The sequence below is a fragment of the Pinus tabuliformis genome, chromosome 6 (assembly GCF_031772625.1).
Source record: "Pinus tabuliformis cultivar Carrire ecotype Pingquan chromosome 6, CPIR1, whole genome shotgun sequence".
In the NCBI taxonomy this organism is placed as follows: domain Eukaryota; kingdom Viridiplantae; phylum Streptophyta; class Pinopsida; order Pinales; family Pinaceae; genus Pinus; species Pinus tabuliformis.
The window spans coordinates 2,090,510,733-2,090,522,325 of NC_142292.1; the positions used below are offsets into that span (position 1 = coordinate 2,090,510,733).

The 11,593-nt window shown below is 42.3% G+C and overlaps 1 protein-coding gene across 1 annotated transcript; it reads left to right on the forward strand.

Annotated features, from left to right (window-relative positions):
* The first annotated feature begins 296 nt into the window (after window positions 1–296).
* Window positions 297–1,427, forward strand: LOC149267599 (uncharacterized). The gene has a single exon (XM_089412773.1). It carries the CDS (start codon window positions 297–299, stop codon window positions 1,425–1,427), a length of 1,131 nt encoding a protein of 376 aa, XP_089268899.1.
* The last annotated feature ends 10,166 nt before the right edge of the window (window positions 1,428–11,593 follow it).

Here is an 11,593-nt window from a genome sequence, read left to right on the forward strand (position 1 = left end):
CTACATGGCTTAGATCTCTTAGAAATGGAGGCGGCTTGCAGAAAGAAAGCTTATGATTCAATCCCAGAGCTCCAACTCAATAAACTCGAAATGGTCATTTCCTGAGCCTACTATCAGAACCAACTCGGGATACAACCAGGCAGCCAATGGGATGGAACTTTGTGCCCAAAGGACTCGAAAAAAAGAGGAAGAAATACAGATCTACAAAGAACGATAGAGATCGGGAAAATCCTGGTAGACTCAGGCAGATATGCTAAGTTGACAAAGTATTACAAGCCCTCTGTCAACGGTTAATCATGAAGCTGGTATCTTGGAATATAAGAGGGCTTAATAGCCCGGGAAAACTGAGGATGTTAAAAAATATGATAAAAAAGGAAAAGCCACAAATATGCTTTCTCCAGGAGACTAAGTGTAACAGTTCAACCCTAGGCAACATTCTTACGAAAGCTTGGCCCGGAAGTCGTTCAGTAGCAGTAGACGCCTCTGGAGCCTCGGGAGGGTTGGCTATAGCATGGAATACCCAAGCGATCTTCCTAACAGACTTTCATGCAGCTCACCATCTGATACAGGCTACCTTCCACATTCTAGGAACCAATATTCGTGGCAACCTATCAAATGTTTACTTCCCACAAGACACAGGAAGTAAGGTGGCGCTCCTTGACACGATTGAAGCTCTAAGCAACAGCAGGAAGTTCCCACTCTGGATCACTGCAGGAGACTTCAACATGATAACCAAATCTGAAGAAAAGCTAGGAGGAAGGAGGCGAATGGAGCCTGAAGTCAATCGCTTCAAGGATTTCATCCAATCGACATCTCTTATCGACATGCCGTTCTGCAATGGCACCTTTACATGGAACAATCGCAGGGCAGGCAAGCACCAAATTGCCTCCAAACTGGATCGTTTCCTCCTCTCAGACAATGCGGTCCACTTAGGAGGAGACATCTCTGCAGCCATTCTCGCTCATACTGGATCGGACCACTGGCCAATAGCTCTTCAATGGCAAAGACCAGGTAACTTAACCAAAAGACCCTTCAGATTTGAAGGATTTTGGCTCACGCATCCCACTTTCAAGGAGTTTGTCAAGACAACCTGGGCCTCGTTCATCCCCCCAGAAGGAGCGAAAATGTATCAATGCCAGCAAAAACTAAGATTTCTTAAGAGCCATCTGAAAAGATGGAATAGGGAAACTTTTGGGAATATCTTCGAGGAGAAGCAAAAGCTTACTCAGGACCTGGAGACTCTTCACCAGAAGATCATTATGGAGGGGCACACGGAAGCCACGCTGGAGCAGGAACGTCTCATCCATAATCAATTGGAGGATAGAAGGCAGCAGGAGGAAATCTATTGGAAGCAAAAGTCAAGAGTCAGGTGGTTAAAAGAGGGTGAGCATAACACCAAATTCTTCCATAGAACCACAGTTCAATGAAGAATGCATAACAACATACCCTTCATCCAAAACCAATTAGGGGCAAAGGCAGAAACTCATGAGGAAATTGAAGAAGAACTCCTCAATCACTTCCAACAGGTCCATCAAGAGCAGAGAGAAGATAGGCGACAAGCCATAAGCAAAATCACCAGCAACATTCCAAAGATCATTACAGAGGAACAAAATGAACTCTTAATGTGCCCTATCAGTACCCAGGAAGTGGATGAAGCTATGACACAGCTCAAAGAAGGCAAAGCTCCGGGACCAGACGGATTTACAACCACTTTCTTCCACGCTTTCTGGGACATGTTAAAGGAGGAAGTCTGGCAGATTGTAGAAGAATCCAGAGCAACGCATTGGCTTCTCCCCTCTCTCAACTCTACCTTCATCACTCTCATCCCCAAAGAGGAGGATTCCATCACCCCTGATAAGTTCAGGCCTATTGCATTATGCAATGTCATCTACAAAGTGATTTCAAAAGTCATAGAAAATCGGCTCAAACCTCTCCTTCCTGCACTCATCTCAAAGGAGCAGTCAGGGTACGTGGAAGGTCGGCACATAATGGATGGCATCCTACTCTCTCACGAAATCATTCGTTCTCTCAAGAACTCAAAGCAAGCAGGTATGCTTCTCAAATTAGATCTCTCTAAGGCATTTGACAAACTAAGCTAGAATTACATCCATCATATGTTAAAAGCTTTTAGTTTCTGTTCTTCATGGATTTGGTGGATCATGAGCCTGATTACCTCCACCCATTTCTCAATCCTTGTTAATGGCATTCCCTCCCGTCCCTTTAATCCCTCCAGGGGTATCCGGCAAGGGGACCCCCTTTCCCCCTTTCTTTTCGTCCTTATGGCTGAAGGGCTTGGGAGGCACATAAAACAAGCCCTCCATTCACATCAGATCAAAGGCATCTCGTTGCATAACTCCCCTGCCATCTCCCATCAGCAATTTGTTGATGACACGATGCTTTTCGGCTACCCCTCTGCTCAAGAGGCCCGTCGTCTGAAATCCCTCCTCCACGATTTTTCCATTGCCTCTGGCACGCATATCAATTGCTCTAAATCACAGATTTTCTTTTTCCATACTCCGCCCTCTGTCAAAACTGCTGTCTCTCGTATCCTGGGCTTCCCCTCAGCGTCCCTTCCTTCCAAGTACCTGGGCGCCCCTCTCACGGCTTCAGCTATCAAACATACTGCATGGCGCATCCTTCTGGAGAAACTTGAAAACCGTCTCAACCTCTGGACATATAGATCTCTAAATCTAGCAAGTCGAATTGTCCTCATCAAATCGGTTTTGCAGGCAATGCCTCTGTACTTGTTTTCTATATTAGCTGCTCCAAAATGGGTTTTAAAAAGTATTAGAAACCTTCAGCGAAATTTTTTGTGGAGCAGCTCTGCCACCAACCGCAAATGGGCCTTGGTGAAATGGTCCAATGTTTGCATGCCCAAAGACAAGGACGGCATTGGGTTAAGGGACCCGGAGCACAGCAACTCCATCATGAATGCCAAGATCTGGTGGCAGTGGATTACCAATCCAGATAAGCCATGGGGGAAAATATGGACAGCCAAATATGCAGGAAATAGACCTCAAGAAGATCTCATAAGATTCACTCCCACAGAAAAAGGATCTATAATATGGAATGCAGCCAAGCAGCACCATCAGATAATACAACAGTACAACTTCTGGGAAATCAGGAATGGATGCAATGCAAGATTTTGGACGGATGCCTGGAATCAAATGCCTAAACTCATAAATATTCTTCACCCTTCTCTGATTCTAGATAGGCAGGAGCAGCAGCAGGAAAAAGTTCACCATTTTTGGTTGCCGGCAATAGAACATGGCTTCAGAAAATGGAAACCATGCAACCAAATTCTCAACAGTACAGATGCCAAGATGGAAGTGGAGCTGGGAACCGAGCTACGGAAAAGAAGTATTAGACAGGATAACGGAGAGGATATTCTCAGATGGGGATACCTGCCCAAGGGATCCTACACCACCTCAGAAGCTTACAAGCTACTATGCAACTTTTCCGCTCCTCCAAACCCTATATGGAGTAAAATATGGGAGCTCATACCCTGGCCAAAAATCTCCTACTTTCTCTGGTTGACAGGACATAAAAAGATTCTCACTTGGGATAAGCTTAGGAAGCGGAATTTCCATGGCCCCTCGATCTGTCATAACTGCTTTCAAAGTGAGGAAACTCTCCAACATCTCTTGGACACCTGTCTCCTAGCCAAGCTACTCTGGGACAAGGTCAGTTTTAGATGTCAAAGAAGATGTAAAGAGGAGGAAGACATCATCAACTCCATAAGACAATGGCCAAAGCATCCCTACAAAAGCAAGATTCTCAACCAATTGTGTAGCATCATTCCGGGGATCGTCCTTTGGAATATATGGAAGGAAAGAAATCAACGCATCTTTAAAAACAAAAGATCTCCTATAGACGTAATCTGGAGCAGGATTCAAAGGAACATTCAAGAGACGATGGCGCTCCAGGTTTGGACTAAAGAAGATCTCCCATCCATGGACAATGAGCATAACATTCTAAGTAATTGGCAGTTGCAGATACCTCAAGACTCTCTGAAGATTAGCACTCCTAACGTCAACAGTAAGAACGTCTGCCATTGGAAAGCACCCCCCAAAAATTCATACAAGCTGAATTTCGATGGGGCTTCCAAAGGCAATCCAGGAGCCGCTGGATTCGGAGGAAAATTCAGGAATCATGAAGGCACTCCTATGCAAATCTACTTTGGGAACATAGGGTGGGATACCAACAACTCAGCAGAGTTGGAAGGGCTTTGGCAGGGCCTTCAGCAAGCCTGGAATCTCAACCTCCAACCCTTGATCGTCGAAGGTGACTCCCAGATTCTTATCAACATGGCTACTCGTATTCAGAATGGCTCGCAAGCAAGGAAAATAGCACCCAGTTGGAGGCTAGAAGCAAGGTTAAATGACATAGCACAAAAGCTCAGTAACACTAGAGCCATCCCATTTACACATACTAAAAGGGAAGGCAACAAAATCGCAGACCTTCTGGCCAACATTGGAGTAGAGACTGATCTACCCCTGGTTTTTGGAAGCACAAACATCATCCCCAACAGGCAACAGCTCCAGGAATGCGAGAGCTTGATCCAAGAAGAGGCTGTCGCCCCCGATGCGGGTGCTATCTTGCCAGCTCAGGGAGAGCCACTTGCCCAGCACGGGCTGCCACGTGAAGGCTGGAGGTCTTTAATGCCTCTCGCCGCCAACACTCCAAGCCGGGAAACGCAGAGTAATTGCCTTAATGAAGGCACTGGGAGCGATGGAGAGTACGCAGAACGCATTCAATGCGAGCGAGTTTCAAAGGAATGTTGATGGGTTTAAGAAGGTGGGAATGTTGGCGTGCGGAGCTCAGTTCGATGTGGAATTTGCCCAGATCCCTGAGCAAAGCTGTGTTATTGCTGTTAAGAGCTTGGGTGAGGCTTGCCCCTTGCTAGTTATTCCCGGTTCTTGCCTGTGTTCAATTGAGCTCTGTTTCGAGCCAATTTGGAGGGGAAAATTATTTGGGGAGGAATGCGGAGAAAGCAGGCCCTCATCCGCTTTGGAGAAAGATAAGGAAGCCGAAGACAACATGGTGTGAGAGAGGATGCCTAGCAGAAGAGGAAGGAGCTCAGGGCGTGGTAATTCCTCCCGCTCACCTGCAGTGGACACTCACCACCACTGCTGCTGCTGTTATTGTCATCGAAGAGTGGGAGCTTCCCCTGTTCAAGCTAGTCAGTTTATGGAGGCAGGTGGATCCAGTGAGGGTGCGCCTAGACTCCCTGCGTTCGGATCAGTTATCTTCACCTTGGGTAGCTCCAGGGACAACGCCGGCATTAATGCCCACATTTCAGTACTATTTACCAAGGTCCCTGAGGAGAGTGAAGAAGGAATGCAGCGGCTCCCTGGTGAGGAAAATCAAGAGGTTGACAGAGGGAAACGACCAATGGGGGAGTCTTCGAGTGTGGGGCGCAACTCACTACAAGGGCCTCAGCAAGCACCTTCCCGAGCTCGTGAACCGTAATTGCTAGCCCCAGCGCATAATCCCATGGCAATGTGGGATGGATACCCGGAGGGACAAGGCTGGGCTACAATCGTGGAAGAAGAACCAGAGGAGTAACCCCCAGCGGCACTCCCTCACTTTTTCTCGGACGGATATAGGATCGCGGTTGGTTTCTGATTTACACCTCTTGTCTTATGTCTTATGTCTTCCATCTTATGTCTTAGGTTGATACTTGTTTCTTTCTCTGTTTTGGGTCATGTTCACGGCCAATGTAGTCTTTCTGTTTTGGGTCATGCACGAGGCTTATATAGACTTCTGGGTCATGTGTCATTTGAAGGATCATTACTGTGGTTGGTGTACTGGTCAAAACTGCAAATATAACCCTGTGCAAGAGAATTTTGAGTCTGTTAGAGCTACCCATGGAGCCACAGTTGGACCTGGGCAGCCAATCCTCTTGAATGTAAGTTTTACCTGTACATATTAATATAAAAGTAGTTAGTGTTGCTGAGAAAAAAAAAACTTTGGATTTTGGAGACATCACTTATACGCTAGTATAAAAATACACAAGCAATATGAAAGTAAATCTTATCACTAAATCTGATGTATGGAGTTTTAGTGTACTCTGAATTATGGAGTTTTAGTGCTTGGAATTGATTTTCAATTAATCCCAGCCATATATATACTTCTTTGCATGCTTCTTAATCAAAATAATGACAATTAAGCGGTTATTAAAGGCATTAAGACCCTATAAACTTAGGCTACAGATCCACTTGCTAAATGAAACTTCGAATCATAGGAGCACCATTCAGGTGTTATATAATATACATCAGAGTGTCGATTTGTTATTTGGTTCTCATGAAAATGTTATGTTCAGCCACGCCAACACATGAAATCACGCATTTCGCATGGAACAACAACTTCCATTGTGTTCACGAAAATGGTATGTTCTCTGGCCACAGTTGCAGGTTTTTGTTATGTTTTCTGGCCACAACTTGGGTTGGTCCATAGGTTTCCACTGTTAGAAAATGTTATCAGGGTCGATATCAGTTCATATATATGTATATAATTTTGATATATTCAAACTTTGATGACAACTTTGATATATTCAAAGTTTGAATGGGGTATTGTTTTTGGATTGTTACAAAAATAATTTTTAGCTCTATGAATTTGGTTAAGCTAATGAATCTAGTCTAATAGAATGAATCTTATCTAATAAAATCTTATTTTAAACATCACTCCTATAATATATGAATTTTGAGTTTTTGATTTGCATCACGTATGTACATTTAAAGTTGTCTAAGTGACATTATCAGGCATGCATAATTTTCTTGTATTACATTTTCTATAATACTACATTTTTAAATATAATGGGTAGAAAGGGATTGGAACCAGTTACATCATTTTTTCATCACAATGTATTATATTTGGTGTTGTATTTTATTAAATTTGTGCCAATAGATAAGTTTGCATTAACATTGTTGTTAATTATGTCATTGTTGGAAGTTTATGGTACCAAATGTTGGGGACTTGACAATACTGAGAAGGGAGGGGTGAATCAGTATTGTACAAATTGATCAACTTATACCAATTTTTCCCCTTTCTTTACAATTGATTAATTGATTGATTCTTTCTTTTTGCTAAAGCAAGAGTCAGACCTTATATTTCATTAATTAGTAAATAAAATACATAAAATACAACATTCCTTGGTAAGCTGTGGACCAAGGAGAAAACCCAACACTAACTGTTAATGGGCCAGAGGCAAAAGCCCCGATCCCTGCAACCAAACCTCAAAACTTTCCGGAAACCAGCAAGCAAGAATCTAGAGTCAGACCCAAAGCCAAACAATGTGCTATTCTGTAAAGATTTCATGTCCGCATAACTCACAACCCGCGAATCTGTGGAACAGATAAGAAAGGCGCTTCCCGCCAAGAACAATTTGCTTCCTGCCAAGAGTACTAAACACTAACTCCTCCCGCCATTTTCCTGACTAGAATCTTTAATCTCAACTGTCGAACTTTCTCGCCCCATCCTACGGCTATGGCCAATATCGTTGTGCTTAGAAGCATGATGTTTACCCATATGGACCCACAAACATGCTCGATCAATGCCATCCATAGATTTGCAATGCAAGATCCAACGGTTGAGGATCATATTGCACCAGTCTACATCACCGAACAATAGCATACGATGAGGGCGGTATTCCATCCAACCCCACTGCCATGTGGGGCTCGCTGAATGAAATCACTCCCAAATAGGAAAAACCACTTCCCGCTTGCAAGTCTTGCAATCACCAAAAAACCACCCTGAACGGGGTATTACCAACAAAGAAGAAAAACCCTGGTTTTTGAGGCCGCCGAGAGTTCCCGGTTTTCGACTTCTCACTGCATCTACTTTAACTGAACCACTGCGAGATGCAGCTCCCGCCATCCTGCCTGTCATCCAAAAAACCAAATCACCCGGGCTGCTACCTCTAGGAGCCTCTATGAAAGTATTGACCCGAGTTGCGAAGGCTGACCATTGCTTGCAACCCTCTAAAGACCCGACTGTGAGCAAACTGCTAATCGTAAAGCTGCTGAGTCATCTGAACCCCACCTCCATGGCTATGTTCTAAAACACCATCCTATCTTCATTTTCTTGGTCGTGACAATTTGCCTTTAATATATTCTGAGGTAGCTCTTGCCAATTCATCGCAACCCTATTTTCTGTGTAGATCACTCCTTGATTGGCCAGAAGATCCGCCAATTTATTGGCCATTCTTCGTACATGTTTAAAACTAACTGTTCAAAGGCACTCAAGGTGACTGTGAATCCGTTGAAAGACCTGGATCAGGCTCCAGTTTCTTGAGGCTTTTTTCGGCTTGGCGCCCTAACTGATTCTCTTGACCGAGTTAATGGTTAACTCATAATTAGCTTCAACAATCACATTATGGTGATTATCGTAAACTAGGAAATCTAAACATTGCTCCATAGCCATTAATTCTGCCATATTGTTGGTGGCTCTTCCTAAATGGCAATAGAAGGGTTTCCTTTTAAAGCACCATCAATGTTGAACTTCAAAAAACCATTAGGGGGAGGATGCCAGAAATCTAGCTCAGAATCCGAAATTAAAACCTTCGTATCCAGGTCCTGAGGAATAAGTCCCTGCAACCCTAGATGACTGAGAATCCTCAATTCTGTTACAGAAGGTGGATTCTTAGAGGCATTTCAGACTATAGTGCCCACTGTCTCCTTAAGTTGTTTTAAGATCTATTCAAAAAGGCAAAGGGATGGCTTCTTTTCATTCTTGAAGATTATATTGTTCGTTTCTTTCCAGACATTCCAAATAATGAAGCTTGGCGTAAGAGCCCAAGCTAAGCCAAGAACTTCATAATTTGAAAGTTTCTTCTCCAGTTGTTTAGGGTGTTGATAATACTTCCTTTGTCACTATCAGACTATTGGAAAATGGTGGCGAAAGAATCCCACAACCAAGAGGTAAAAATGCAATTGTTGAAAAGGTGCTTTTTGGCCCTTCTACTCAATGCACAGTACCAACCACAAATGTGCAATGCCACCTCCTGAACGTGCAACACCACTTCAATATGACTTTTTACTACCTTCTCGATGTCCAAATTGAGCATGGAATAACTCATTAGAAACCGTGTCGAGTCTACTTTCCAAAACATCTTGAAGTTTTCAATTTGGAGCTGATTTTCTCTGTCAAAAGCGCAATCTCCCAAGACTGGTCAAAATGTGCAGAATGAGGCTGCCAAAATGCAGAGTGTTGTTTCAGTCAACTTTTGGAGGCCTTCCTCAACTCAAAATTGACCTCATGATAGCTCATTGAAAAGGTATCTTTGTATAGTTATCATTTGACTCATCAATCAAGTCTTTTGGACATTCCATATAGAGGAAAAAATGATTTTACCAAGGTAACTCCAGAAGTGCATCAACTCTCCTGAGCCAAATCATGGTTTGGACATTTCTCCAAAACTATGAGACCTTTGTAAAAACTGAAGGATTTTTTTCTTCTCGGGTCTATTATGGACAAAAAACTCTCTCACGTTTTTCAATTTCATCTTTTCTTGCTCAGAAACATCATTTTAATAAAACCTATCCCGATGTGTGGAATAGGGGATTTGCATAAATGAAGGGAAATGAAGGGGATGAGGGGATTCTAAATTTTGGAGAAACTTTTGGGAAGTAGGGATGGATGTTAGGAAGTAGGGGAAAGCGTAATTTCAAGGATTGAGAGAGGGGAAGGGGTCCAAAAGGGCAAAACATAGGCCTAACCTAGAAAAGTGTCAAATTGTAGGAATATGCTAGGGTTTGTGGGAAAATGATGAATTTGAGGGATATCAGTGATTGTAAGTGTTTTAGAAGGTATATTAAGGATAGGGGAAGGTGTATGAGCATTAGGATACAAGTTTTGTTGATGATTTGACCATCCAAGAAAAATTACCTTCAAAACCCTAGGAGAGGGAAATGAGCCTTACCTAAGCACAACTGAAGCACGAACAAGGTGTAAAATGACCCATTGGAACCTGAAATAATGATGACAACTTTTTGAATGATGGTACACTCAATCAAATGGTGAAATGGACCAATACTTGGAAAACTTTGGAAGGAGTGAAAACAATCCTAGACCTAGTACCTCGTGACGAAATTTTACTTGAAGACTCACTGAAATGACAAAATTTCACTTGGACACCCTAAGACCACTTTGTAAGAGCATGTTTGATCGCTGGTGGAAGGCTGCAAAGGCTGACACTAAAATTGGCTCCACTGGGGATGGTAGCTCCTTGGAGGTGCCAAGAACACCGTAGACCAAGTAACCTTATCCATTGGCCATGGAGTAAAAACAAAAAAAAACAAAATCTCAATCTGAAATACATGACTGAATACTAATGACTCAAAGACACAAACTGACTTTTATTCAACTAAAAATTGACTCGATACTAAAACACAACTGACAAAATGGAAAAGATGCTCAAAATGGAGCTTATTCAATAAAACCTATTCTAATTGTTCGATTCATCACCGGATCAAGTGAAATGAAACAACCAATGCAACCAAGTAAGCATTCTGGGTGTTGTTTGAATTCTCCACAAGTGCTTGTGTATGAGGAAGAAAAGAGAACTACTGAAATGCAAATCCCATGAAAACTTGTAAACAGATCCAAATTTTCCCAAATTGAATATATGGATTCTCTATCTGACTCCAAAGATACTGCATAAGGATCTTGAAATTCATGTGCACTGGGACTTAGCTCATCCAATGGGTTACTTTTCTTCTCCTCATACCATGAATGCAAAATTTCATCTGAGTTTTGTGACGAGACTCCCACTGAAAATGACAAAGAAACCAGTTGTCAGATCAAGTTTATATCAATACTTTTTTCAAGCTCACAGTTAGCTAATGGAGAAGGACTTTGACTACAGACATCATCCAACACATCAGCTATTTGATCATGAAAAACTTGAAAACACTGTTGCAACCCATTTTCTATTGGTTCCAATGAAATTGCATGATTTTCTACAGGCTGCTCATCCTTTATTAAAGATATACTATGAAAAATTCCCTTCCAAAACTGAAATGATTCAAAACATAATGGCACAGAATCATCTTGAATCATTTGATCATATATTCCAACTTCCAAGTCTTCATCTGCAACTCAAAATTCAATGGAATTCGGGGGCTACAAATCTAAATATGGGAAGTCTTGAACAAGGATTTCATTGCCCTATAGATGGTCAATATCAAAACTTATCGACGGTTGATTTCTGATTGCACAAAATTTGTCTCTGATGAAATGAAACAAAGTAAAACAAAGAGGAAAATATCCTTCACTTACTTCAAAATTTGCTGCACTTTCCTCCTCACTTCCATAGTTGATATGCAACGGTCGATCACTGTATTCGAGCTGCTGAAAGCGAACTTCCTCATTCCACAAACCAACTACTAATTTGTCTGCAAGACTAGCTTCTGTTTGGAGAACATAATCATCATCATACTGATCAAACTTAGTCAAATCATCAGTATAAAACACATCATCAAGCATACATGTCATATCAACAGATATCTCTTCTCCAAACTGATCTATAAAACAATCATTATCAGATCTATGACAACTAGGATAAGAAAGGAAATGTTTTGGATCAACCACT

Coding starts and splice junctions, on each gene's coding strand:
- LOC149267599 (XM_089412773.1), top strand. CDS start 297: ATGAAGCTGGTATCTTGGAATATAAGAGGGCTTAATAGCCCGGGAAAA.